Source organism: Oryctolagus cuniculus, chromosome 2 (genome assembly GCF_964237555.1).
Source record: "Oryctolagus cuniculus chromosome 2, mOryCun1.1, whole genome shotgun sequence".
Taxonomy (NCBI): domain Eukaryota; kingdom Metazoa; phylum Chordata; class Mammalia; order Lagomorpha; family Leporidae; genus Oryctolagus; species Oryctolagus cuniculus.
This window is the reverse complement of record NC_091433.1, coordinates 2,413,999-2,441,899: the sequence shown is the minus strand read 5'-3', so window position 1 is coordinate 2,441,899 and position 27,901 is coordinate 2,413,999. Positions and strand designations below refer to the sequence as shown.

The window sequence follows — 27,901 nt, the reverse complement described above, 5'->3', positions numbered from 1 at the left end:
GGAGGGCAGTGCTGGTGCTGGGGGAGGGACGTGAGCACCGACAGAACCCGCTCAGGGCGCCGCGGGCTGGGCTCCGGCTGAGACGCTGACACCTGCTCTGCCTGCACCTGCCGACGCACACACCACCACACACCCAGCGACGCCACGCACACACCAGCACCACGCGCCCCTCGGCCACTGATTCTGGCCACGTCTCCGTCTGCAGCACCGCGCTCACCGCCTCCTGCAGCCGCGCCTGTTCCTCACCCTGGCGCAGACGCGTGGCTCACAAACCCTCCCGCCCAGCGATGCCCAACCCTGCAAGCCGCAGGCCCCTGCCTGGGGGGTCGCTTCCTCCCGCAGGCGCTCCGCCGAGACGGGGCGGCCCCTGCAGGGCCAGCGCAGCACCAGGACGGCCGAGCCGTGTGGCCCCCGTGCCCGGGGCCCTGTGAGGTGTCACTTGGGGACCCCCTGTGGCGAGCCAGCTGTCGGCTCGGTGAGCCCCTCTCTCCTGCCCTGCGGAGACCACAGTCCCTCGCCCTGTCCTCTCCCCACACTGCCGGACACAGACCACCCAGACCCTGGCTCTGTTGCCGGGGCTGGGCAGCCCCCGCGACCTGGGCTGCTCTGGGTCTCGGTTTCTTGGCAGCGCAGGTGTGGGACTCCGGAGGGTGTCCAGCGGCCGCCCAGACGCCCCTTTCCTGCCCCCACCTGATCCCACTGGCCCCGCCCCCGGCACCTGCCCAGCGTCTGCCACGGCCTGGCCCCTCCCTGGACAAGGGTGTGTGCGCTCAAGAAGCACCAACCCCAGCGTCCCCTGAGGTCACGCGGGGGTTCCTGCCCATTCTGTGCGGCCTCGCGCTGGCCGCTGGTGCCCGGCAGACAGCACGGCTTTGGGAGGCCGTGGGGCTAACCCCACCCCACACTCACGGCTGGGGGCCCCAGGCCCTGACCCTCTGAGCTGCCGCATCCCATCCCCGTGGTGGTGAGGGGGACGGGGGCTCGGCGGCCGGCGCTGTGAGGCTCACACAGCAAGCCGAGCGCGGCTGTGCTGACAAACACAGGGCTCCGGGCGGCAGGCCCTGCGCCGAACAGAGGAGGTGGAGCTGGAGGGCGCAGGGCCAGGGCTGGCACCAGCAAGGGGCCGCTGCACGCTGGGCACGGGGAGGGGCTCCTGACTCCACCGGTTCCTTAGAGATCCTTCTGCAATGTGGGGGGGCGTGGAGGCCCCTGGGAAGCAGCAGTGGGAGGGGTGGGGAGCCAAGAGTGGCCCCCACGACCACCCAGGGCCCCTGAGAGGAGACAGATGCTGGGGTGTCCCCAAGGCCCAGGAGGCCAGGTGACGGTGGTGTGCCTGGCCAGGATAAGGGGATGAGAGTCCCGGCCGGGTCAGGTGCAGGCGCTGGAGCTGAGGCGGCAGGGGCCGGCAGCGTGAGGTGTGGTGGGACCCGGCCAGGGAGGCCGCGGGAGTGACAGGGTGGGGGGTGCCCTGCAGGGGCGGGCGAGAGCCCGCAGCCATCACCCCGCCTTCCCCGGACCCTTGCACCCTGAAGTCCCCTGGGGTGACAGGTGCTGCGGGCCTCCGAGTCCCCCGGGGGCAGCCTTTACCTCGCCATCGGCTCTGCCAATCGGTGAGTCCAGGATGAAGTCGGGAGGGGCGATGACGTCCACCAGGGCCACTGCGTCGTCTTTCAGCTGGGGGGAGGGGACAAAGCCCATGCGCTCAGTGACGCTTGGCCAGGCCCCGCCCACGAGCAACGGGCAGCCCCAGCGGGTGCTGCAGAGTCCCCGGGGACGGGGAGGGGGGTGGGGCGGGGGCGGGCGGCGGAACGTTTCCGCTGCACTGCTGTCGGCTCAGGACCAGGTGTGCTTTCTCCAAGGCCCGGGCTCTGGCGCCCTCGGCAGCGCTGCCTGCACGGGTGGCCTGGGCCTGGCTCAGCCAGGCCGGTCCAGGAGAGCGGCGCGGGTCCCGAGCACGCGTGCCGGCGGGGAAGGGGGCACGCGGCACCGCTCCCAGGGGTTCTGCTCAGATGCGAACGCTCCCTTCAAATACCTAGGAGGAAACGCACAGCCGCCCGACACGGGACACGGGACACAGGCCCGCACTGCCACACAGAGCGACTGAGCCGGTAACACAGGGCACAGGCACCTCGGGCAGACGCCACTTCTGGTTCACCTGCCCGGCCGCAGACGGAAGCCCCGGCCAGGGCCAGAGTGGGGGCCTGGCAGTGTCTCTGGGCGACGCTGTGTGCCCCACGGGATCTGGCTCCACCTGCTGCCTCACCGGCACAGGGCCCTCTGACCGGTGCCCGCCAGTCACCGACTCTGTGGCGGCAAAGACTGTAGTCTCGGCAGGTGCCTGGGCACGGGGTGAGAGCTGGCGCACACCCTGGCAGCCGCCCTCCATCCGAGCCTGCGAACCAGGACCGCTGGGGGACAGGGCGGGGGACGGCGTCTCTCAGCGGCCCCACTGGACTCGCTCCGTCATTGGGTGGAGTGACCACAGCCCGGGCGGCAGCCTCTGGAGCGCACGGCTCTTGGGCGCAAGTTTGTCACCAGAAAGGACAGTGGGGAGCCCCCGGGGCAGGTTTCAGCTGCCCACAACCGGCCTCAGCCAGCGCGGCCACGCTATGGAGTCTCCATTCTGTCCTACAGGGCGAGGCTGGGAACCCAGGCCACTGGAGGGCTGTGCGCTGCGCAGTGGGGGGAGGGCAGGGCCCGCGCAGCCTACAGCGCCCCCTGGAGGCGACTCTGAGGCTGCAGCCTCACTTCTCGCTCACTGAAGCCCCGTGCAGGCGCATGTAGGCAGCCGCACTCACTCACCTGGGAGCACAGGTCCAGGATGGCGCCTTCCACGCTCCTGCCCGCCTGCTCACCAGAGAAGTACCCGCCTGCAAGCACAGCTCGGTCACACTGGGCTCCGCTCCAACAAGGTCTCCAGGGCGGTTCTCGGGGAGCCTGGCCCGGCTGTGACCCCGGGAGGGAGCGGCCGACTCACGCTGGGCTCAGCGCGCTTCTCCCACTTAGCTCACTGGGGAGGGCACAGCCAGGGCGTGGGGAGGCGGGGGGGGGGGAGATGGGGGCGGGGCATGGGAAGTGAGGGCGGGGTTGGGAGGCGGGGGCGGGGCTCTTCTGGGACCAGGAACCGTGGAGGCAGAGGGAGGGCCCCGTACACAGACAGCGGGGGAGGGAGGGGGGGCGCCTGGCACCATCGTGGGTGGAGCGGGGGCTGGGGGCTGGGGGCTGGGCTGGAGCGGCCAAGCAGAGCCTGGGAGGCCTCAGGGCAGGGCCTGATTGTGCCCCGCCCACAGACCCTCAGCCAGCGGGGGCTCCTGGCAGCAGGGGACTTGCTCCTCCTAGGCCTGAGTCTACACACAGCTCGGTCAGACGCTGTCTGTGGCAGTAAAGCTTTGTGGTGGTGGTGGTGGGGGGTGACCAGGAGAAAACGCCAGGGGAGGGGCAGAGGCTGGGAAACACTGGGCTGTCCCATCCCCACCCATCTTCAGGAACAGCCCAGGTGGCCCCTCCTCCAGGAAGCCTTCCAGGGCTGTGTCTGTTGGTGCCCTGTGAGGCCTGGGGGCGGGCTCTGCTCCCCCAGGACCCAGCACATGGCTGGCACGGGTGGGCCTCCTGGCAGACCCTCCCCGACCTAGGGGCTGACTTCAAAGGGCCCCAGGCGAAGGGAAGGCCCCCACCCCGCCCTGCCTCCCGCTGTCTCCTGCAGTCTGGGCTCCTCCGGGTCGGGGCGGGGCCTCACCGCGGTAGAGCAGGGCCGTGTGCTGGCTCAGCGACCACAGGGCGTACAGTGCGCTGAGCCGCCTGAGCACAGCCCGCAGCGGGGTCGGCACGCCGGTGTCGTGCGTGTATGCGTGGAACCGCTGCACCACCGTGAGCTCCATGAACGCCAAGGCCAGGGACCGGCAGTGGTACACCTGCGAGACAGGGCGGAGCCTCCGCTGGCCGACTGTGGCGGGAGACACCGCCAGCGCGCACAGCCCCAGGTCTGCGGGCCTGGAAGGCCACGCACGGCTCGCGCGGGACGGACAGGCCACGTGAGGACGGGCCTGGTGGAGCGGCCTCTGGCACCACGAGCTCCGAGACCCAGGCCGCACTGGGGGCGGCTCCACGTGGAACCCGGGCGGCACCGGCCTGGGCCACGGCGGTGGGCGGCCACTGGCAGGGGGCCCAGGGTGCACCGGCACGCGCCAAGGGCTCGGGGTGAACTCCACTGCTCAAGCGCCTGGCCTCCCGCCCTCCACGGAGGGGCAGCTGCTCCAGCCCCCACCAGCGTTCCTGGAGGGGCAGCCCCTCTCACGCCTCACGTCCACTGCCAAACAGGGCCACGGCGTGTGCGTCCGTCCCTGGAAGCTCCTGGGGGAAGCCGGGGTCACGGCGCCTGTCTCGGGCCCAGCTGTCGCTTCTCAAACCAACAACCAGGACCTTCGCGGACAAGGACTGGCTTCGCGTGGGAGCGTCTTCCTCAGCCCCACGTGGCCATCCCCTGGTCATCTCTACCAGAGCAACAGCACGCGTGTCGCCCACTCGTCACGAAGAGCACGTGCTTTCTCTGACACCCACCGGGGAGCCGGCACGTGGTGCGTCAGCTAACACGCCTGGGGCACCGCGTCCCACGCCCGAGCGCCCGCTCTGCGTCTGCCCCAGCTCCCTGCTAACGTGCACCTGGGAGGCGCGGGCGACGGCTCGAGCACCTGGGCCCCTGCTCCCACGTGGGAGACCCGGATGGAGCTCCTGGCTCCCGGCTTCGGCCTGGCCCAGCCCCGGCTGCTGCAGCCATCTGGGGACTGAACCGGCAGACGGGAGACCTCTCTCTCTCTCTCCTCTCTCTCTCTCTCTCTCTCTCTCTCCTGCTCTGCCTTTCGAGTAAAGGAATGCATATATATATGGATAAAACTTGGGGACAGGTGTGGGCGGCAGGGGAGAGGGCCCGTGGCGAGAGGGCCTAGCCGGGAGCCTGGCACGGGCACTGCCCGGTGCGGCAGAGCGGGCTAGCCAGCGGCACCACAGGACGGCACACGGGGGCCACAGCAAGCAGTCAAGGGGGCGGGGCTTCGTCTCCCAGGCTGAGGTCCTCCCAGGTCCCTGCTGAGATGAGTCAGGCGGAGACGCTGCTCCCCTCTGCCCCCTGTGCGTCTGCCGGGGCCCCTCCCGGCACCTGCTGGGCCACACGTGCCGCTGGGCATGGCTCCCTTCCCCTGTCTGGGGGTGGGGCGTGGCTCCTGGGTGGGTGCTGCCCACAGCCTCTGCTGCCGGCCAGGGCCAGCCCAGCGCCCACGCACGTGACTTTGGCCTGCAGGTTCCCAGCCCGTTGGGCCGGGGATCCGTGGGGGCTTCTGTGGGGGCTGTCGGCCTCTGCGGCTTCACCGACAAGCTATCGTGAACATGGCGTCTTCTACATCCTTTTCTTCCGTACTGAGGCTGGGCCAGGCCAGCGCTGGGGCTGGGAGCGCCAGCTGGTCTCCCCTGCGGGTGGCAGGGGCCCAACTCTGGCCTTCAGCTGCAGTGCTGGTCACATCAGCAGGAAGCTGGGGCAGGAAGAGGAGCCGGGCTCCAGCCCAGACGCCGCGGCACGGCCGGGGCGGCCCAGGGCCCAGACAGACACCGTGGCACGGCCGGGGCGGCCCAGGGCCCAGACAGACACCGCGGCACGGCCGGGGCGGCCCAGGGCCCAGACGCCACGGGAGGCGGGAGCCTGGTGCCGTGCCGCTGGGCGGGGTGGGGGGCTGCAGTGTGGACGGCCCACAGGGACCCCCTGGGGTTCTCTGGCTCAGGTGGTGCTGGGAACTCTTCAGGGGCCTGGCTTGTAGCTTAGGGGCGAACCCCACTTCTGTCTCGCAGGTCACTGGGACAGGCAGGACGCGGCGGTGCCTGTGGCTGTGCAAAGACCACGCGCGCGGCTGCACGGGGCGGCCCCTGCAGGGGCCGGGGCCGGCCTCCTACTCTACCATCTGCCTCGCTCACTCTTTTAGCTTTGACTCTGGTTTGGGCTAATCAACTGGGCAGGGGCTTCTGAGCCAGGAGCCCACCCAGGGGGAGCTGGGCCTAGCGGGTTCCTGGGCCCCGGGCCTGAGGCCCAGCATGGCAGGGAGTGAAACCTGGGGCGTCTGCAGACACAGGCAGATGTGGGCCTGGGTCCCGGGGGTCACCCAGAGCCAGGTCACCTGACCCCAGAGAGCAGGACAGACGCCGGCCCCGCACGAGTCCCAGTGCCCACGGAGGGGCCTCTGTGGCAGGTGCATCACCGGGGCACACGGCAGGGCTGACCCCGTAGCACGGCGAGGCGTTTCAGAACCCGTGCTTGGTGCTGTGCGTTCCCAGGATGGGGGAGCCAGCCCCGTGCATGGACGAGAACCAGGGGGCGCTCCAGCCGGCTCAGCTAGGGGGGCAGGGGCTGTGCCCGCAGACGCCCCAGCAGACCCCAAGGCTCCCAGAGCCGCTGCCTCGCGCCGGGCCCCAGCGGTGGCTCCGAGGCGCTCACGAGCCGGTGCCCTGCCCCAGCGGGCCGACAGGAGGTGCCCACGGCCTCTTGCAGCCTGGCGAGGGAGGCACCGCCGCTGCGGTGCCCCGGCGCAGGCGTGCGGGGCTGGGGCTGCAGCCCCCGGCGCGGCTCCTCCCGACCCACGGCAGCACCGCAGCGAGGAGCAGACGGCCGGCAGGGAGGCCGCCAGCAGGCTGTACCTGGCAGTTGTTCCTCGCCGCGAAGTCGCCGCGTCCCGACGCTCTCTCCTGGAGGAGTTTCTGCCGGCTTTCTCGCAGCAGGTAGCAGACCAACCACTTGTACGCGGCCAGGGGGGCTTCGGAGGGAGACCCGGGGGGGGGTGACCACACAGCACCCGGCACCTGTGCTGCACCTGCCCTGCTCGCGCGGGGTGGACGAGGCAGGTCCAGCGCTAGACAGGGAAACTGAGGCCGGAGGGGCCGGGCCACACCCGGGCGCACACTGATCCGGGCTGTGCCGAGCTGCGCAGGGCCAGCGCCTCATTTATGATGCGCTCCGGGTTCCTGCTCTGTGCCCACAACGCGTCAGTGGGAGACGCGGTGCTGGGTCAGGAGAGGCTCTGAGCACGCGTGTGGGCATCCGACGGCTGCCCGGCTGAGGGGGCGGCTCTGCCATGGCGCCCGGCCTGACCTCGGGCCTCCCTGGCCTGTGACGCTCTGAGCCAGGGGCTGACACTGGCTCTCCGAGGCCTCGTCCTCCACCCAGCAGAGGCCGTGGGCGGACACAGCGGATGCGGGCCGCGCCCCTCCTCCCACCCAGGAGAGCACTGGGGGGTGGGTGTAGGCAGGGGGCTCAGGCATGGTGGGCTGGCAGCACAGGCGCGTCCACACACGGGGGGAGGCTTCAGGGCGGGTGGGAGCGAGCCTCTCCACTTCCTCTTTGGGGCGGGTGCCCGACTCCCCGTGGGGCACGGAGATGCTCTGAGACGCGGCCTGCGCACGCAGCCCCGCCCCCGCCGGAAGCGGGAAGCCCCTCCCCCAGCGCAGCGCCTGGCGCGGAGGACGGGACGGAGCGGCCTCACCTGCCGAGTCCAGCCAGTCGGCCGCGCTGCCCGTGAACCTCTGGCTCAGGATGCCGGGGTAGGCCTCCAGGAAGTCCAGCGTCTTCAGGGGGCTTCTGAAGCGAGCTCCGCCTGGGAGGTGCGTTCCGGTGACTTTGGTGAAAGACGGGGGCCCCGCGCCACGGCTGGGGTCTGCCTCGGGCCGGCCCCCGCCCCCCGCCCCCGGGAAGCCCGCTCTGCCGCCAGGGTCCCTCCGCGCCCACCTGGGGCCGCGGGCGGCAGGAGGCCGAGCAGGAAGCCGCTGGTCTGCTGGAGCAGGACGTGGTTGTCGCCCTCGTAGGTGCAGTTGGGGTCGTTGTCGTCTCGGAGCACGCCCAGCCGGTTCACTGCAGGGAGGCCACGGCGTCCCCGTCACTGGCCACGCGGCCGGCGGCACCGCGGAGAGGCAGGCGGAGCTGGGCCCGGGCCCCACGTCCGGGGCTCGCCGAGAACCCAGCGCGGGGAGGGCGCCCAGCACAGGCTCTCGTCTCCCAGCGGACCCCAGCACTGGGCAGGAGGGGGCTCGCTCTCCTCCTCGCGGCCCCGGAGCCGGCACGCTGCCGCCACTGTGGCCGCCACGGCGCGTCCGGCCAGCCCGGCCAGAGCTCCGCAGGCGCCGTGAGGCCTCGGAGCACGGGGTGCGCGCCCAGCCCGCCTGGATATGCGCGGCCCCGCCCCCGGCCCTGCAGGGCTCCCTCTTCCTCCCCCCAAAACCCGAGCGGAGCGGAGCCGCTTACAGCGTCTCAACGAGTTACAGCCGCGTGCAACGTGGACCAAGAGCAGTGCACAGACGCAACAGGACGGACGGCGGGGCGGGCCTCGCCTCACTGCCGCCAGCCCGACCCGGCGCGGCACCTGCGGCCACCCTGCACCTCAGCCCCGGGACAGCCACAGACCCGCAGGAGCCTAAGGCCGGGGCGGTGACGGCGTGTGCCGGCTGTCGCTGGGCTGAGGCTGTGGGGCTTCCCTGAGCCACGAGTTCTCAGGATTCAGTCACCTAACGAGCACGGGGGACGTTCCGCAGGGCACTATGACGGCGATAACCAACCCGAACGCCGGAGCCGCGACGGCAGGCCCAGCGGCCGGGCACACACCCCACCCCCGGGCACATACACACTCGCTCCTCGCAAGATCCCCCCACCTCCCAGGCAGGGAAACCGAGGCATGGGGCCAGGATTCGGTCCCGGGCTGGCTGGCCGTCCTCCCTGACCCACGCGCCAGCTGCCTGAACGGGCCCTGCCGACAAAGCCAGCTCCCGTGTGGCCAGCTCAGGAGTTTCCCATCAGAACCAGACACGTGGACTTGGGCCCCGAGTGCTGCCACACCACTGACTGCGAAGTTTGAGTTCAAGTCCACAGGTGACCGCTTCCCACTGTGGCTTCCTGCAGACACACTCGCGGCTGCTCCACACTGCGTCACCCCCAACTTTGGACCAAGAATCACGGGGCAGCAGAACCACAGGCTTGGAGCCAGCCAGGGCGAGGCTCCACAGGTCACGGCCGTCTCCATGGCCACCGCTCAACGCACAGAAACAGCCGAGGAAGTGTGCCACGAGTGGGTGTGGCTGTGTCCCAATAAAAACCTACAAAGACGGGCGGTGGGCCCATGCGGCCTGCGGACCACCGGCCGCTCACCCCGGCCCAGACTCAGGGTAAAGCAAAGGACGGGAAGCCGCCGCCTTTCCAAACCTACCAGCCAGATAGCCGTGTCCTCCACACGCCTCCCGGCACTCCTGGATCCCTCGCTGGGCAGTCCACGAGGCCAGGGGCTTGCCACCCGAGGCCACGGCGTGGATCTCGCGGCCGAGCTCCGCCTTAGGGTGAAGGACCCCGACAAGCGCTGGTGAGAATGGCTGTCGGCCCAGACACCCCACAGCCTCGGGCCGGGCCGGCCTCAGGGCCGGCGTGGGTGGAGCACATCCCCCCTCCCCCCGCAGCCACAGGACAAGGACGCCCATTGTAACTGGAGAAGGGCCGGGGCGGGTCTGCGTCCAAGCCCCCGCTGCCCACGGATTCCCCTGCTGCTAACACACCTGGGGGAGACTCGCATTGAGTGCTGCCTCCTGGCCGCGGCCTGCCCAGCCCCGGCTGCTGCAGCACCTGCGGGTGACCCAGCGGATGGAAGACTCTCTCTCTCTCTCTCTGCTTTTAAATGAATGAATGAATGAATGAGTGAATGAGTAAATCTTTTAGAAAACGAGAGGGAGACGCTTGCAAAATGCAAAGCCCAGCTTCCCAGTGTTCTCAGCTTCCAAGGAGGCACTGTCAGGGCCTGGGGGGCAGTGAGCTGGGGGACAGTGGGCTCGGGGGGCAGTGGGCTGGGGGCAGTGGCCTCGGGGACAGTGGGCTGGGGAGCAGTGGGCTCGGGGGACAGCAGGCTCAGGGGACAGTGGGCTGGGGGCAGTGGGCTCAGGTGCAGTAGACTTGTGGGGAAGTGGGCTGGGGGCAGTGGGCTGGGGGGCAGTGGGCTCAGGGGGCAGTGGGCTCGGGGGGCAGTGGGCTGGGGGCAGTGGCCTCGGGGACAGTGGGCTGGGGAGCAGTGGGCTCGGAGCAGTGGGCTCAGGGGGCAGTGAACTTGGGGGGCAGTGGGCTGGGGGGCAGTGGGCTCGGGGGGCAGTGGGCTCAGGGGCAGTGGGCTGGGGAGCAGTGGGCTCGGGGGACAGCAGGCTCGGGGGCAGTGGGCTCGGGGGACAGTGGGCTTGGGGACAGTGGGCTGGGGGCAGTGGGCTCGGGGGCAGTGGGCTCGGAGCAGTGGGCTCAGGGGGCAGTGAACTTGGGGGGCAGTGGGCTGGGGGGCAGTGGGCTCGGGGGGCAGTGGACTTGGGGGGCAGTGGGCTGGGGGGCAGTGGGCTCGGGAAGAACGGGCCTGACTTGCTCTGCACGGTCAGTGGGAGAACAGCACGCGTCAGCCGGCAGACGTCTCCATGACGCCCTCATCTCTAGACGGGGTTGGGGGGTCTCTGCCTTGCCCTGCGTGACTCCTGCTGCCCGGCCCCACACTGTCCGTGCCTCCCGCCTCCCGGCGCTGGTGCTGTCCGCGCCGAGGCAGGCCAGCTGCCACCGGTTTTCCAGGATGCTCTATGTAACCCCGCCCTGTAGTTTTTCTCATCTGTTTTCAAATCACTTGCTGGTTTTCAAAATTTCTATTTATTTTATTTGGAAGAGGGAGGGAGGGAGGGAGGGAGAGAGAGAGAGAGAGCGAGAGAGCGAGAGAGAGAGAGAGAGAGAGCACGCATGAGCTCCCATCTGCTGGTTCAAATGCCCACAACAGCTGGGGCTGGGGACGGCAGAGGCCGGGAGCTCCATCCAGGTCTCCCACGTGGGCGGCAGGGACTCGGGTTCTGCAGCCATCACGCTGCCTCCCAGGTGCCCGTGAGCGGGAAGCTGGGTGGGAGGTGGAGTCGGGACCTGGACCGGGCCCCAACGTGGGATGCGGGTGTCCCGAGTTCACGTCCGGCCTCCGTGACGAACGCCGGCCCCCACACTGCTTGCTTTGACTCACATCCTACTCCTGCTCGGGAGGCAGCGCGCCAGGGAGCTGCGGAGCCCCCACCGGTCACCTGCCTGGCCGGAAACGCCAGGGCTGCGCTCAGCGCAGGCGCACCCTCACGCTGGCCTGGGCCCCTGCCCGCGGCTCGGATCCAGCCAGATTCTGCACGGCTGTTTACGCACGGATCAGAACCATGAAACCCACGCAGGGCTGGGGATGTGGCTTCTGCACGGCCATCGCGCTCTCGGGACGAGGACGAGAGCTGAACTCGCAGCCGGGCGCGAGGCGTCGCGTCAGCACCACGCTGGGCAGGGGGCTGTGCCGGACCTCGGCCACTCCGGGCAGCGGGACCTCTGCGGGCCGCTCTGCCTGGGCCCTGTCCCCACAAATCAGGGACTCACCCCATTTGTTTTTGGTTTTAAGATTTATTTAATTGGGCCAGCGCCACGGCTCATTAGGCTAATCCTCTGCATGTGGCGCCAGCACCACAGGTTCTAGTCCCAGTTGGGGCGCCGGATTCTGTCCCGGTTGCCCCTCTTCCAGGCCAGCTCTCTGCTGTGGCCCAGGAGTGCAGTGGAGGATGGCCCAAGTGCTTGGGCCCTGCACCCCATGGGAGACCAGGAGAAGCACCTGGCTCCTGGCTTCGGATCAGCACAGTGATCCGAATGGCTGTACCGGCCATTTGGGGGGTGAACCAACAGAAGGAAGACCTTTCTCTCTGTCTCTCTCTCTCTCTCACTGTCTAACTCTGCATGTCAAAAAAAAAAAAAAAAAAGGATTTATTTAATTGAAAGGCGGAGTTACAGAGAAGGAGAAGCCGAGGCAGAGAGAAAGTCGTCCGTCCCCTGGTCCACTCCCCAGATGGCCGCAACGGCCAGGGCTGGGACAGACTGAAGCCTGGGGCCAGGAGCTTCCTCCAGGTCTCCCGAGTGGGTGCAGGGCCCAAGCACTGGGGCCTCCTCCACCGCTTTCCCAGGCCACGGCAGGGAGCTGGGTAGGAAATGGAGCAGCCAGGACTCGAACTGGCGCCCAGGTGGGATGCCGGTGCTTAACCTGCTACGTCGGCGCGCCGGCCCCTCTCCGAGTTCTGAAACCAAGGCCGACTCTGCACGGCGCCCGGGCCTCACCTGTAGGGCGCTGCGGTCTCCCCCCAGGAGGCCCTGCTGGAGCTGCACCAGGTCCAGGAAGAGCGACTTGGAGAAGTGATCCAAGGCATAGGCGGCGGCCAGGTAAGGGAGCAAGCGCCATTGCTGCAAGACACAGCGCGGCCTGAGCAGCCCCGGGCCTCGGGTGGGGCTGGGGGGGGCGGCCCAGCCTGGGCTCCACCCCCGCGGCAGGAAACCCCACCCCGGGCACCCTCGGCTCCACCAGCAGGGCCAATGCCCATTGGCCTGGTGCCAACCTCAGACGTGGCCCCTGAACGTCCACTTCTCGCAGCTGTCCCGTCCAGGCCACGGCAGGGACCGAGGGCCCGTGCACCTGTGGCCCAAGACGGCCAGCCAGCGGGGACGGACTCGGGGCTGGCACGCGGCCGGCGGGGCCGCATTCTGTCTCGGCCTATGAAGAAGCACAGTCGCCCGGGGACAGGCGGGGGCGGAGCCAGAAGACCCCCGGGGCACAGGGTGGAGTGCGCCTTCGCTGCTTTAGCACATCCACACCCGACAAGGGACAGGGTGCCGCCACTGCTGGGTGGATGACAGGGGACAGGTGAGGGGTGACGGCCACGTGGGTGGCTGGGTGGGTGGGAGAGTGACAGGTGGATGACAGCGGGATGGATGGAGAGGTGTAGGTGGGTGTGTGAGTGGGTGGATAGATGGCTGGATGGCTGACAGGTGGGTGGGTGAGTGGATGATGGACGGATGGGTGGATGGAGATGGGTGCGTAGGCGGCTGTGAGTACATGATGGATGGACAGATGGATGTGTGGGCAGGTGAGTGGATGGCTAGACGGGTAGATGACAGATGGGTGTCTGGGTGTCTGATAGATGATGGATGGAGACGGGTGGCTGTGTGAGTGAGTGGGTGGGTGGATGGGTGGGTGGGTGAGTGGATGGATGGTGGTAGGTGGGTGAGTGGGGGGGTGGGTGGATGACGGGTGGGTAGGTAGGTGAGTGAGGGGGTGGGTGTGGGGGGGTAGGTGGGTGACGGGTGGGGGGGTGCATTGGGGGGGTGGATGACGGGTGGGTGGGTAGGTGAGTGCGGGGGTGGGTGGATGACGGGTGGGGGGGTGGGGGGGTGGATGGATGACGGGTGGGTGGATGGATGACGGGTGGGTGGGTGGGTAGGTGAGTGGGGGGGGTGGGTGGATGCCGGGTTGGGGGGTGGGGGGGTGGGGGGTGTAGATGGATGACAGGTGGGTGGGTAGGTGAGTGGGGGGGTGGGTGGATGACAGGTGGGTGGGTAGGTGAGTGGGTGGGTGGATGGATGACAGGTTGGTGGGTGCGTGGGGGGGTGGATGACGGGTGGGGGGGTGGATGATGGGTGGGTGGGTGGGTAGGTGAGTGGGGGGGTGGGTGGATGACAGATGGGTGGGTGGGTGAGTGGGGGAGTAGATGGATGACGGGTGGGTGGGTAGGTGAGTGGGGGGGTGGGTGGATGATGGGTGTGGGGGGGTGGATGGATGACGGGTGGGTGGGTGGGTAGGTGAGTGGGGGGGGTGGATGACGGGTTGCGGGGTGGGGGGGTGGGGGGTGTAGATGGATGACGGGTGGGTAGGTGAGTGGGGGGGTGGGTGGATGACAGGTTGGTGGGTGCATGGGGGGGTGGATGACGGGTGGGGGGTGGATGATGGGTGGGTGGATGACAGATGGGTGGGTGGATGACAGGTGGGTGGGTAGGTGAGTGGGGGGGTGGGTGGATGACAGATGGGTGGGTGGGTGAGTGGGGGGTGGGTGGATGACAGATGGGTGGGTGGATGACAGGTGGGTGGGTAGGTGAGTGGGTGGGTGGGTGCGTGGGGGGGTGGGTGGATGACAGATGGGTGGGTGGGTGCATGGGGGGGTGGATGGATGACGGGTGGGTGGGTAGGTGAGTGGGGGGATGGGTGGATGACGGGTGGGTGGGTGGGTGGATGACGGGTGGGTGGGTAGGTGGGTGGGGGGGGTGGATGACGGGTGGGTGCATGGGGGGGTGGGTGGATGACGGGTGGGGGGGTGGGTGCGTGGGGGGGTGGATGACGGGTGGGTGGGTGGGTGCGTGGGGGGGTGGGTGGATGACAGGTGGGGGGTGGGTGAGTGGGGGGGTGGATGGATGACGGGTGGGGGGGTGGGTGAGTGGGTGGGTGGATGGATGACAGATGGGTGGGTGGGTGAGTGGGGGGGTGGATGGATGACGGGTGGGGGGGTGGGTGCATGGGGGGGTGGATGGATGACGGGTGGGTGCGTGGGGGGGTGGGGGGGTGGGTGGATGACAGGTGGGGGGGTGGGTGGGCCGCACAGCCGCGCGGCAGGGGAGCGGCCGTGGGAGCGCACCTGCTCTTGGTACTCCAGCACCGGTACTTCCTCCTCCTCCGTCGGCCCAAACTGACGCCGCGTGGCGGAGAAGCGCAGCGCGATGGAGACGGCCAGCTTCAGGTTGACCACGGCCATGCCCATGATGGAGATGCGGCCCCAGGACAGGCCGCCCAGGGAGGCGCCGAACCGCTGCCTGGCGTCCTGCAGGAACGGCGCGGTGGGCAGCGCCCAGACGGGCCCGCTGAGGGGGCTCCCCAGGCCCCGAGGCCTCCAGGCACGCGCTGAGCGGGCTCCCCAGGCCCCGAGGCCTCCAGGCACGCGCTGAGCGGGCTCCCCAGGCCCCGAGGCCTCCAGGCACTGGCTGAGCAGGCTCCCCAGGCCCCGAGGCCTCCAGGCACCGGCTGAGTGGGCTCCCCAGGCCCCGAGGCCTCCAGGCACGCGCTGAGCGGGCTCCCCAGGCCCCAAGGCCTCCAGGCACCGGCTGAGTGGGCTCCCCAGGCCCCGAGGCCTCCAGGCACGCGCTGAGCGGGCTCCCCAGGCCCCAAGGCCTCCAGGCACCGGCTGAGTGGGCTCCCTAGGCCCCGAGGCCTCCAGGCACGCGCTAAGCGGGCTCCCCAGGCCCCGAGGCCTCCAGGCACCGGCTGAGTGGGCTCCCCAGGCCCCGAGGCCTCCAGGCACCGGCTGAGCGGGCTCCCCAGGCCCCGAGGCCTCCAGGCACGGGACGGCGGCATCTCGGGTGGGGTGGCCGGGAGGGAGCAGCGGACAGAGGAAAGCCCACCCACCGCCCACCTGCAGAGCCAGACCCAGCCCACGCTGCGGGGGGAGGCCCGCTCTCCACGACTGGCTCCCACACTCTGTGGGTCGCTCCCTGCCTGCACCCCCACTCGCCAGCTCTGACAGGTGTGCCGGCTCCCCGTGTTCCGTGTGCGTGAGCTTGCCACCCCCGCCCTGCCTACTCAGCGCCGGGGGCTCCCTCCCCCCTCCCCCCATTGCCCTTGCCTTAAAGGGGGTGACGTAGGCGCCCTCGGGGGTGACGTCCCCAGTGCGGTTCAGGAGGTCCTCGCGGGGGATCCTCACCTTGTGGAACATGGCAAACCTGCGGGGGGAGCGGAGCGGGGCGTCCGCGGGGCCGTCCCGGGGCAGCTCCCAGAAACGGCCGGGGGCGGGGCACCAGGGGGACCGCTGGCCCTCTCGCCTGTGGCCACCGCGTGGGCTCCGCAGGACGGGGCGGGAAGACGGGGCCCAGGCAGGCCCAGCAGGTGCCACGGGGGCACAGCGGCAGACTCTGGCCACTCCACAGACAAGACCAGGATCTGTAGCGATCTTTATTTATGTGAGAGGCAGACACACACACACACGCGCACACACGCGTCCGCACATACACACATGTGCACACACGCACACACACACACGCGCGCACACACACACACAGAGCGCCCACACACTGGGTCACTCCCCAAATACCCGGAGCAGCAGGGCCTGGGTAGGGACGAAACCAGGAGCCAGGAACCCCCCAGGTCCCCACGTGGGTGGCAGGGGCCCAAGGCCCTGAGCCATCACCGCTGCCTCCCCAGGGTGCACACTGGCAGGGAGCTGGAATCGGGAGCCTGACCCAGACGTCAAGCCAGGCACTCGGATACGAGACGCGGGCATCTCCGCACTAGGCTAAATGCCCATCCCGGGAGTCTGGGCCGGCACAGTGCCGGCACTCACTGCTCCACTTCTGACCCAGCTCTCTGCTGTGGCCTGGGAAAGCAGGGAAGATGGCCAAGTGCTCGGGCCCTGCACCCGCGTGGGGGACCCGGAGGAAGCTCCTGGCTCCTGGCTTCAGCCTGGCCCAGCCCTGGCCACTGTGGCCATCTGGGGAGTGGACCAGTGGATCTCTCTCTAACTCTGACTTTCAAATAAATAAATAAATCTTAAAGAAGAAAAAAAAAAAAAGATGGCAATCTCTGACTCTCATACCCGCCCTCCAAAGCAGAACCCATGCCGTGGTGTGACGTCAGCACAGGCAGCCGTCGGCCCACCCGGCTGGGAGCAGGCCCCTGTGCGGGACCCAGGACAGTGTCACCACCGCACGGTCTCAGGAGCGAGCTCAAACAAGGCCACGGACACCACGGACGCCACACGAACGGAGCCAAAGCTAAACCGCAGCCACACCGACAGCTCTGACAGCCGTCCGTCTCACTGCTGACGTCCAAGAAACGTCGGGCGGGGTCTTTAGCCAGCCTGGGGGCCGGCAGCTGCAAAGAGTGATGTTGTGTGCCGGTGCCGGGGCTGCACCTGCGAGCAAAGGGGAGGAGCTCCCCAGCCCCGCACCTGCTGCGCCTCCCCCCCCCGCCCCCGCCCCCGCCCCCCGGCTCTGCCAATCAGACGCGGGGGCCGGCAGCTTCCCCACCGTGCCCCAGCCTGCGAGCTGCACCCGTCAGGTGCAGCCCCCCACTCGGCTCCGGCCCCCGTCACTGGGACAGAGGCCCCCCCACACTGGGGCAGAGACCCCCCCTCCACACTGGGGCAGAGACCCCCCCACACTGGGGCAGAGACCCCCACACTGGGACAGAGACCTCCCCACACACTGGGGCAGAGACCCCACACTGGGGCAGAGACCCCCCCACACTGGGGCAGAGACCCCCCCACACTGGGGCAGAGACAACACCCCACACTGGGGCAGAGACAACACCCCACACTGGGGCAGAGACAACACCCCACACTGGGACAGAGACCCCCCCACACTGGGGCAGAGACAACACCCCACACTGGGGCAGAGACCCCCCACACTGGGACAGAGACCCCCCCACACTGGGGCAGAGACCCCCCCTCCACACTGGGGCAGAGACCCCCCACACTGGGGCAGAGACCCCCCCACACTGGGGCAGAGACCCCCCCTCCACACTGGGGCAGAGACCCCACACTGGGGCAGAGACCCCCCCACACTGGGGCAGAGACAACACCCCACACTGGGACAGAGACAACACCCCACACTGGGACAGAGACCCCCCCACACTGGGGCAGAGACCCCCCACACTGGGACAGAGGCCCCCCCACACTGGGGCAGAGACCCCCCCACACTGGGACAGAGACCCCCCACACTGGGGCAGAGACCCCCCACACTGGGACAGAGGCCCCCCCACACTGGGGCAGAGACCCCCCACACTTGGGACAGAGACCCCCCACACACACTAGGGCAGAGACCCCCCCTCACTGGGACAGAGACCCCCACCACTTCCACCACAACGGCCCTGCCCCTGTTTGACGCCCTACAGGATGTGGGAGGTCCCCCCCCCATCTTCTCTGCCCAGGGCCTCCGGCTCGGGCCGCGTGGACCCAGCTGGGCTCTGTTCTGCCCTGCGGGCCTCCCAGACGGCCCTGAAAGTAGCCGGACGCCACCTCCCCCGGGAGGCCCCTCGTGATTCTCCACTGCCATGGGGAGGACCCAGCGTGGGTGCCAGGGAGGGAGGTCCTGTGCCGTGACGCCCACTGGGCGGTGGCCGTCCCTGGCTGTGCCGATCCCCGAGCAGTGGCCTGGGGCTTTGCCCCTGGAATCCTCAGGGCGCGGCACGAGTCCCAGAGCGGCTGAGACGCTGCCCTCTCCAGTGCCCAGCCCCAGGCTCTGCAGGGACCACCCAGCACTCCGGGCCAGGCTCCAGCCCTCACCCACGTCCAGGCAGAGGCCCCCTCCGGCCACCCCTGGTGTACAAAGCCTGGTGGCTCCTGGCCAGCTCCCCGCTGTGGGGCACCCGGACCCTGGCCGTGGGCATGTGGCTGCCACTTGGTGCCTGTGCGAGAGCGAGACACCACGTGTGTGTGTGATGTGTGTGTGCATGACAATGTGTGACACAGTGTATAATACGGTGTATGTGTAACTGACACGGTGTGTGTGACTGTGACACGGTGTGTGTGTCATAGGTGGCAGTGTGTGTGACTTGTGTGTACATGACAATGTGTGTCTGCATGAGCGACACCGCATGTGTGATGTGGTGTATGTTGTGACACAGTGTGTGTGACAGTGTGTGTGTGTGTGACTGTGACACAGTGTGTGTTATAGGTGACTGTGTGACATGTGTGTGTGGCTGTGTGTGATGTGTGTGTCGGTGACAGTGTGAGTGTGTGTGTGTGTGACTGTGACACGGTGTGTGTTATAGGTGACTGTGTGACATGTGTGTGTGTGATGTGGTGTGTGTCGTAGGTGACACAGTGTGAGTGTGTATGTGAGTGTGTGTGTGACACTGTGTGTGTTGTAGGTGACAGTGTGTGTGTGTGACTGTGACACAGTGTGTGTTATAGGTGACTGTGCGACATGTGTGTGTGACTGTGTGTGATGTGGTGTGTGTTGGTGACACAGTGTGAGTGTGTGTGTGTGTGACTGTGACACGGTGTATGTTATAGGTGACTGTGTGACGTGTGTGTGTGTGATGTGTGTGTCGTAGGTGACACAGTGTGAGTGTGTATGTGAGTGTGTGTGTGATACTGTGTGTGTCGTAGGTGACAGTGTGTGTGTGTGTGGCTGTGACATGGTGTGTTATAGGTGACTGTGCGACGTGTGTGTGACTGTGTGTGATGTGGTGTGTGTTGTAGGTGACACACTGTGAGTGTGTGTGTGTGGCTGTGTGACAGGTGCCGGCTGTTCCTGGAGCCGCTCTGCCGCCCACGGGGAGCCCCGTCTGATCCCGACGGTGGGCCTGGCGCCAAGGCGGGGCTGGCGGTGCGTTGCTGGCACCTGAGGAAGGCTGTGTGCAGCGAGGTCTGTAAACAGAGACGCCCGCTCCGAGCAGTGGGAAATCCTCCCCCGTCAGCCTCAGACATGGACAAACCCGGAGGCCTTCCTGCTGCGGCGGCGGCCCTGTTCCCGCGGGCTCAGCTGAGAGCAAAGCTCCACCTGCTGCCCACCAACCCCACGTGTGCCACGGAGCTGGGCCCTGCTGACCCCACATGTGCCACGGGAGCCGGGCCCTGCTGACCCCACGTGTTCCAGGGAGCCAGGCCCCGCTGACCCCACATGTGCCAGGGAGCCGGGCCCCGCTGACCCCACATGTGCCAGGGAGCCGGGCCCCGCTGACCCCACATGTGCCAGGGAGCCGGGCCCTGCTGACCCCACGTGTGCCACAGAACCAGGCCCCATTGACCCCACGTGTGCCAGGGAGCCGGGCCCCGCTGACCCCACGTGTGCCACGGGAGCCGGGCCCCGCTGACCCCACGTGTGCCACGGGAGCCAGGCCCCCTGACCCCACGTGTGCCACGGGAGCCGGGCCCCGCTGACCCCACGTGTGCCACGGGAGCCGGGACCCGCTGACCCCACGTGTGCCACGGGAGCCGGGACCCACTGACCCCACGTGTGCCAGGGAGCCGGGCCCCCTGACCCCCCGGGTGCCAGAAAAGGTCAGAAGGTGCCACTGGTCAGCCCCACAAGCTAGAACTCTGAGTCTCCAGCAGAAGTGGTGTGTGTGTGCATGTGTGTGACATGGACACGTGTGCACACACATGTGAGAGATGGAGAGGGAGCATGCAGTGGTGTGTGTGCACATGCGTGGCAGGGGTGTGTGACATGGATATGTGTGCGCACACGTGTGAGAGATGGAGAGGGAGTGTGCACCGTGGGACATGCATGTACAGCATAGTGTGTGCAGTGTGAGGTGTGTGGGTGCAGCGTGGTGTGACTTGGGGTGTGTGTACACGGGGGTGTGTGTGACAGTGTATGTGAGAGTGACAAGGTGTATGTCTGTAACATGATGTGTGTGATACGTGTGTGGTGATGTGTGTGACATGTAGTGTGTTGTGGGAGACACAATGTGTGTGCATGTGACGTGTGTGAGGTGTGTGTATGTGATATGGTGTATGGCATGTAGTGTGTGTATGCATGAGACATGGTGTGTCTATCATGCATGTGTGGTATGTGACACGGTGTGTGTGTCACAGCATGGGTGACAGTATGTGTGTGACCGTGTGTGTATGGTGTATGACACATGTGTATGTCACAGAATGTGTGACAGTGTGTGTGTATAACTAGTATATGACACATGTGTGGTATGAGACGGTGTGTGCATGTGTGACACTTGTGTGCTATATGACACGTGTGTGCTATATGACACGTGTGTGTTGTATGGCACGTGTGTGGTATGGGACAGTGTGTGTGACAGTATCTGCGCGTGTGTGTTTCTCTGGCCTGGGAGCTGTGCCTGCAGCACAGAAGCCCCCACCTGGAGCTCACGGGTTTGAGGCCCCGCCCCAGGCGACACCCACACCTGCCCCCAGGGCTCTGCTCCGAGTTCCAGCTACTTCCTTCCCGCCCGAGGCCAACACTGCCACCACCAGCCTGGCCCCCGGCAGACCCCGAGCCTTGGGGACCTGCACATGGGTCCCCGGGGCCACAGGCTGTGCCACCCCCAGTGCAGATGACGAGAAGGCCCCGTGCCCCCCGCGGGAACAGCCCTGTGCTGCTCCCCGCACGCGCTCCGTCCGTCCGGGGTCTCTAGGAGCCGCCCCACTCTGCAATTCCCACCCCAAGAAAAAACACGGCCCACGAACTGGGACCACTTTGTTAAGGATCCATCACTTAGACGTCGTTTTCCCCAAAAATCGCCGAGTCGTGCTGCGGACACCTGAATCAATGGGGAACCGGCCAGCTCCAGGCCGAGAAGCCCCAGCAGGGTCTGGGCCCCAAAGCACGGCTGAGCTCCGGAGCCGTGGCGCCCTCTGCTGGGAGCCGGCCTGCACGGCACAGACGGCCGTGGTCTCCTGAGGGGCAGGGCTGTCCCGGCCGAGCTCCGGGGGGCAGGTGACCCCACTTCCGAGGCCCAGAGGCGCCTTTCCCGCAGGGTGCCACGCTGACTCCTGGGGGTTCAGCGCTCCTTGGACAGCACCCCACAAACACCTGTACTCCCTTTCTCTAAACAGGGGTGCGTGGGGGGGGACCACCACAAAATCTATGATGTTTGAAAAGAACGGTCACTTATCAACACTGAGACTCAGTGCAGAGCGGCCGGGACCCTGCTCAGACAAGGGCCGTCCGCCTGCCAGGCCCGGCACACAGGTGCAGGACCCTGCAGGAGATGGAGCAACCATGGCGGCGTCTGCCGAGCCCCAGCTGGGGACACGGATCTGTCGAGGGCCGGCTTCCAACCCCAGGGCCACACAGCCCCGCCCCCCGCCCCCCACCCGGGCGGCTCTGCCCGAATCTCCCTCAGACGGGCCAGGACAGGCGCTCCCCGGCAGCCACATGGGCACCGGCCCACGTGCCCCGGGAACGAGGCGTGGTACCGGCATCATGGCTGCAGGTCTGCCGCCCAGCCTCTCTCTCTCTCTGGCGCCGCCGCCTCCTCCTTCACGGCCAGGGTGAACCAGCCCGACAACAAGTCGTGTGCAACCTGGGGGAGACGCCCGCCCTCCTCACCTCTGCCCATCGCAGACGTGGCAGCACGAGGGCGCACGTTCTCGAGACACGGAGCAGGACGAACGCCCGCCCAGCATCCTCCCCGTGAGAAGCCGGCTGGGGGCTCCGAGGGGCCTCGGCAGGGCCGGGCTCTCCCAGGGACGACCCTGCGTGTGCCCCACGGCCCCACGGGCCGCTGCAGCCTGCACGGGCAGGGCCGCCGAGGGCCCCAGCACGCCCAGGACAGACGAGGAAACCCGCCCCGACGAGAAAGCCGGTCTGGATGCCAGTATGTGTGCTGGCCTGGCTGGCTCCTGATGTCCAGGCCCCTCCCCAGCCAGCCCCCATCCCGGCACGGTGAGGCCTCCCACCCTGTCTGCTGCTGCAGGCTCAGGCCACACGGTGCCCTCCAGCTAGAACGACACCCACCCCCAATCACCCACCACCTGCTCCTCACCATGAGGCCTCAACCTGGCCACCCTGCTCTCGCCTGCGCCTCCACCCACCAGGGCCTGCGCGCCCATCTGAGCCCACACGGGTCCTGGCTGCACCAACCCCGGGCCCTTCCTGGCCCTCACCAGGCACCTGCCGCTCAGCCGCACCCCAGCCCAGCACCGGCTGCCACGCAGAGCCCCGGGGGTGACCCTGCAGGCCCTCTCTTCCAAGCTGGGAGCAGCAAGCTCAGGCTGGAGGCGGGAAGCGTGGACCCACATCCTGCTGGGCTCCGGAACCCGTGTCCCCGGCCAGCCCGGCCCAGGCTGCGACCCCAGCAGGGGCAGACGTCCCCCTGCCGTGGGCTCTGAGGCTGGGTCCAGCAGGACGCACACACCCCGGGCACAGTGCGGGTCCCCAGCATGACTGAGCCGGCTCCACAGGAATCCCCGAGGATGGACACAGCACGGACGGGCCCGGGGAGGCCACAGGGGCTGGCACTCAGAGGGGCCCTCCGTGCCGAGCAGTCCCCAGAAGAGCCCAGGGGGCGGGCCGTGGACCAGCAGGGCCAGCAGGGCACTCACCCGTTGTCCAGACCGTTCTGGCCGAGTTTCCTCCCGATGTCGCCGACCATCACCCCCGGCATGGGAAGAAGGGTCTTCGGGTCCCGAATCTGCACAAAGCAACAAGCAGCCGCCGCTGGGACCCCAGGGAGCTCCAGGTGGGCGTAGCCAAACACGCCAGGGGCTGTCGGGGCTCCCTGTGGGTAGCCGTGGGGCACACGGCGTGGAGGCGCTGGGACCTCGCCTGGGAGGAGTCTGTGCTGATGTCACAACGCCCAAGCCTGGAGAGGACCGTCCTGGACTGCCCAGGAGGGCCCACAGCAAGGCCAGGGTCTACGGGAGACACAAGCGGAGGCCGGCAGGCGAGGGCCCACGGTCAGTCAGCGCAGCCCCAGCCAAGGATGCCCGCAGCACAGGGGCTGGGAGGGGCACGAAGGGTCCGCCCCTGGAGGAGGGTGTGGCCTGCAGAGACCCTGCCCACCGACTCCCAGCCCCAGAACAGTGGGAGAATGGTACGTGGGGCACTCGGCCACGGCAGCCACAGGAGCTGACCACTGCCCGAGGCCTGAGGACGCGGGAACTTCTCGCTCGGGCCTTGGACTCCCACGAGATTTCAGTGAGACAGCGGCTGTGCGTGTCGGTGCCACTCGGGCAACAGCCAGGGTTAATCTGCTCAGTCTCCGGTCGCCAACGTTAGTCCCCGTTCAGGCACAGAGTTGGCCGGCTGCGGCCCACGGACAGGACGGGCAGTCTTGTTCTCGGACAGCTTGGGTGGGGACTCCCAGCGGAGGCCGGGGAAGCACCCTGGGGACAGCTTTCTTGCCCTAACTGCTGGCACCCAGTGGGTAGGGGCAGAGACCCCAGCCGGGGACGCCCTGCTCCAAAGAAGCACTGAACCCGCGCAGCTCGGAATTTCCCTGTCAGTGTGAACGGTCGCAAAGTCACCCCCACGGCGCTGGCCTTTAAAGGGATCTTGCGGGGCCGGCGCTGTGGCGCAGTGGGTGAAGCTGCTGCCTGCAGTGCCAGCATCCCTTGTGGGCGCAGGTTTGAGTCCCAGCTGCTTTGATCCAGCTCTCTGCTGTGGCCTGGGAAAGCAGTGGAAGATGCCCAAGTGCTTGGGCCCCTGCACCCACGTGGGAGACCCGGAAGAAGCTCCTGGCTCCTGGCTCCTGGCTTCAGATGGCACAGCTCCAGCCGTTGTGGCCACTGGGGAGTGAACCAGCAGATGGAAGACCTCTCTTTCTCTCTCTCTCTCTCTCTGCCTCTGCTTCTCTCTCTGTGTAACTCTTTCATATAAATAAATAAATCTTTTAAAAAAAAAAGGGGGGGTGGATCTTGGGACGGGCGCTGGAGCACGCGATGCCGACGGCCCCGCCCCCCTCTCTGCTCCGGCTTCCTGCTAACGGTCACCCTGGGAGGCAGCTCGGGATGGCTCTAGGGCTTGGGCCCCTGCCACCCACTTGGGGGGCCCCGATGGAGTTCTGGGCTCCTGGCTTCGGCCTGGCCCAGCCCTGGCTGTCGTGGGCATCTGGAGAGTGAACCAGCAGATGGGAGGTTTCCAATTTTAAACGGTGGTTTTTAAATACAGGTGTTGATGCAGCGCCAGCATCCCATATGCTGATCCGAATCCCGGCTGCTCCACTTCCCACCCAGCTCCCGCTAGTGCACCTGGGAGAGCAAGGGAAGACGGCCCAGGTGTCTGGGATCCCAAAGCTCCTGGCTCCCGGCTTCAGCCAGGCACCCGGTCCACGCCAGGGCACGGCCGGGGCCTGACTCGCGCCGCCGACTCCTGCGACACTGCTCGCACAGCTGTGGCCTCGGGGCGCCGGGTCCGGCAGGGGCGCCCCATTCAGCTCCCGGCCGCACCGAGCGCGAAGCTCCAGCCACACTCCAACCTCGGCCGACGGGGACCGCGCCCCACGGCCGGACACGCACCCAAACGCGCCTGCGCGGTGCAGCTGCCCAGAGCCTGTGACGCAGGCAGGGGGTGCCTGCGCTAGGAAGCCTCCCCGTGCCGGTGACGTAATGGCGCCTACGTAAGGAACCCCCAGACCCCAGAGCGGCGTCCGTGGCGGGGTGGAGGTAAGTCTCTGGGGGCCCGCGCCTCTGCCTCCAGTCCAGCTCCCTGCCGTGCGAGCCAGGCATTCGGGGAGTGCGCCCGCGGATGAAGTTCTCGGTTTCAAAGAAAAATGAAAATAATAACTTTAAAAACAGAGTTCCCTATGGTGTAGTGTAATTTTAAAAAAAGTGATTTTCTCCTCTCAGGAGCGCGCGCACGCGCACACACCCCAACCGGGAAAGCGCGCAGCATGGAAATGCGGGGGCGGGCAGGGAGGGGCTAAGCCCACGCGCGGAGGCCTGGGGCTGCTTGCAGGGGCTGCGGGCTCCGGGGGACTCCCGCCCCGCCATCCGACAGCACTCCCCGGGGCAGAGGCCACGCAGAACCCCTGGATGCGGATCTTAGGGCGCGGGGTGGGGGGCGCAAGCACCGGCCTTGTGCCCGGTGATGCCAGGACAGGGAGCGCCATGTCCACGGCCCAAACGCGGCGGCTGATTCTGGGGAGACCCGGCCAGGCTCGCCCCCTACCTGCACGACGAAGGAGTGCAGCCCGTGGCACCGGCCGTCCGGCGTGTGCAGCTGCGCGAACACCACCGCGTGCGTCGCCGTCTTGCCCATGTTGCCGACCCAAAACTTGGCGGCTTCGAAGTCGGGCGAGTGTATGATGAACTCCTGCGCCGGGAGGTGGGGGAGGGAGTCAGCTGGGACACGCGGCGAGGGCTTCGTCCTCGGCAGAGTCCACTCGCCACGGCCAGTCTCGGGGCAGGCCCTGCTTTCTGAGCAGTGCGTCCGGGTGGGTGCAGACGAGCAAGCTGCCCCGCAGAGCCGCGCGGGAGCCCTTCCCGCCCCCGCCCCCGCCCCCGCCCCTGCCCCTGCCGGCTCCGGGAAGGAGCTGTGTCCCCAGCGTCCGGGGCGGTACGGGGGAGGGACGGGCCGTGGCTCCTCCCTCTCCAGAGTTTGGCCAGCAGGGGCGCGGGCGGACCCCGGGGAGCACGGCTGGGAGTTGCGCGAATCAGGGAGCGGAGCCGCAGGAGGAAGTCTTAGGAGTCGGGGCTGTGGCACCTGCATGGGGAGGCCAGTGCGGGGGAGGGGGGGGGTGGAGGCGAGGGGACCCGGCAGCTGGGTGCACCTGTGGAAGTGGGTCGGGAACCTGGCCGAGATGAGCATCTACCGGTGAAGACACAGCGAGGCCACCCCCACAGGTGGCCTTGGCCACCAAGGGAGGGACAGCAGACTGCTGGCCACCGCCCTGGGCCAGCCAGTGAGCAGCGAAGCTGGGCCCAGTTCCCATCATTCTGCAGGGAGGAAGGGGCGAGGCCACCTGGCGGGAGAGCGGAGCAGGTGCAAGGGCGGTGGGCAGGGGGTTAGTGTGGGAGTGGGGGGGGGGCTGCCAGCCATGCCTCTGTCCTCAGGGCGGTGGGCAGGGGGTATAGTGAGGGAGTGGGGTAGGGGCGCTGCCAGCCCTGCCTCTGTCCTCAGGGCGGTGGGCAGGGGGTTAGTGTGGGAGTGGGGGGTGGGGGCTGCCAGCCCTGCCTCTGTCCTCAGGGCGGTGGGCAGGGGGTTAGTGTGGGAGTGGGGGGTGGGGGCTGCCAGCCAAGCCTCTGTCCTCAGGGCGAAGAGCAGGGGGTTAGTGAAGGAGTGGGGGGGTGGGGGCTGCCAGCCCTGCCTCTGTCCTCAGGGTGGTGGGCAGGGGGTTAGTGTGGGAGTGGGGGGGGGTTGCCAGCCATGCCTGTCCTCAGGGCGGGATGCGGGGTATAGTGAGGGAGTGGGGGGGGGGGGTTGCCAGCCATGCCTCTGTCCTCAGGGCGGTGGGCAGGGGGTTAGTGTGGGAGTGGGGGGTGGGGGCTGCCAGCCCTGCCTCTGTCCTCAGGGTGGTGGGCAGGGGGTTAGTGTGGGAGTGTGGGGGGGCTGCCAGCCATGCCTCTGTCCTCAGTCAGTGGGCAGGGGGTTAGTGTGGGAGTGTGGGGGGTGGGGGCTGCCAGCCCTGCCTCTGTCCTCAGGGTGGTGGGCAGGGGGTTAGTGTGGGAGTGTGGGGGGGCTGCCAGCCATGCCTCTGTCCTCAGTCAGTGGGCAGGGGGTTAGTGTGGGAGTGTGGGGGGGCTGCCAGCCATGCCTGTCCTCAGGGTGGGATGCGGGGTATAGTGAGGGAGTGGGGGGGGGTTGCCAGCCCTGCCTCTGTCCTCTCCTCCCAGGGGCCACTGGCTCTTCTCCGTGGCCAGGTCTCCAGCCACAGCAGTGCCAGGTCTCCTCACAGCAGTGCGATGCCCCCGCCTGTTGCCTGTGCTTTGCAGGGGCACGTGTGTGGGCTCGGGAGACCCCCCCTCCGGGGCCCTGCACTGCCGTTTTCCACACGCACCTTCCCGGGGCGTCTCCGGCCCGCCGTGGCCTCAGGCCGCCACCCCAGCAGATGCCCTGACCCGTGACAGCCCTGCCTTGCTCGGCACAACCTCCCCGCAGTGTCTGCACGGTCCCTCCCCCACAGCATCCACGACAGCACAGGCTGACCGGCTGTGCTCACCGCTTCTCGCCCGGCACACGGTAGGTGCCCAGCAGGCGTCCCTGCTGCCCACGAGTGTGTGACCAGCCCCCTGGGGGGCCCCGGCTGCCCATCGTGTCCCGTGTGCCGTCGTGCTCCGGGCTCCACTGGGGGGGAGGCGGGAAGCAATAGAACGGCCCCCCAGCACCCCATGCTTTTCAAGGCCCCGTGGGTGCCGGGCTCCCCAGGCCCCTCTGTGTGGCACTGCACAGCCACGGCAGTCACGGTAACAGGTGCCGTGTCCTGTGCTCCTCTGCGTCCCCGTCACTGGCACCCCGGGCACAGAGTGTGCACCCAATGAGTGAGAGCAAGGCCGGGAGCTCAGAGCTCCGCTCTCCAGGAAGGGAGGGGCTGCAGCGCCAGAGCAGGTGCAGGAGCAGCCCCGGGGGGGGGGGGGTGCTCGGTCCCTGGGGAGAAACGGAGGCCAAGGAGACGCATGGGGGCCCAGCAGGGAGGGGCAGGGTGTGGAG

The 27,901-nt window shown here is 68.1% G+C and overlaps 2 protein-coding genes across 3 annotated transcripts in view; one reads left to right on the top strand and one right to left on the bottom strand.

The window, feature by feature from the left end:
- The window catches only part of HTRA3 (HtrA serine peptidase 3), a 118,625-nt gene that overhangs the window by 44,737 nt on the left and 45,987 nt on the right, over positions 1–27,901 (top strand). The window lies entirely within an intron of this gene.
- ACOX3 (acyl-CoA oxidase 3, pristanoyl) overlaps positions 1–27,901 on the bottom strand; it is a 39,596-nt gene that overhangs the window by 834 nt on the left and 10,861 nt on the right. Inside the window, exons 6-18 of one of the 2 annotated variants that reach the window (XM_070069543.1) lie at positions 26,025–26,216; positions 25,424–25,567; positions 22,858–22,946; positions 15,475–15,571; positions 14,494–14,676; positions 12,152–12,274; positions 9,228–9,348; positions 7,760–7,882; positions 7,518–7,628; positions 6,676–6,791; positions 3,737–3,911; positions 2,803–2,870; positions 1,588–1,674 (exon numbers count right to left, since the gene is read on the bottom strand). In XM_070069543.1, coding sequence (XP_069925644.1) covers positions 1,588–1,674; positions 2,803–2,870; positions 3,737–3,911; positions 6,676–6,791; positions 7,518–7,628; positions 7,760–7,882; positions 9,228–9,348; positions 12,152–12,274; positions 14,494–14,676; positions 15,475–15,571; positions 22,858–22,946; positions 25,424–25,567; positions 26,025–26,216 — 1,629 coding nt within the window. The remainder of the gene's footprint in view (positions 1–1,587; positions 1,675–2,802; positions 2,871–3,736; positions 3,912–6,675; positions 6,792–7,517; positions 7,629–7,759; positions 7,883–9,227; positions 9,349–12,151; positions 12,275–14,493; positions 14,677–15,474; positions 15,572–22,857; positions 22,947–25,423; positions 25,568–26,024; positions 26,217–27,901) is intronic. The other variant, XM_070069544.1, reaches the window with a different exon arrangement.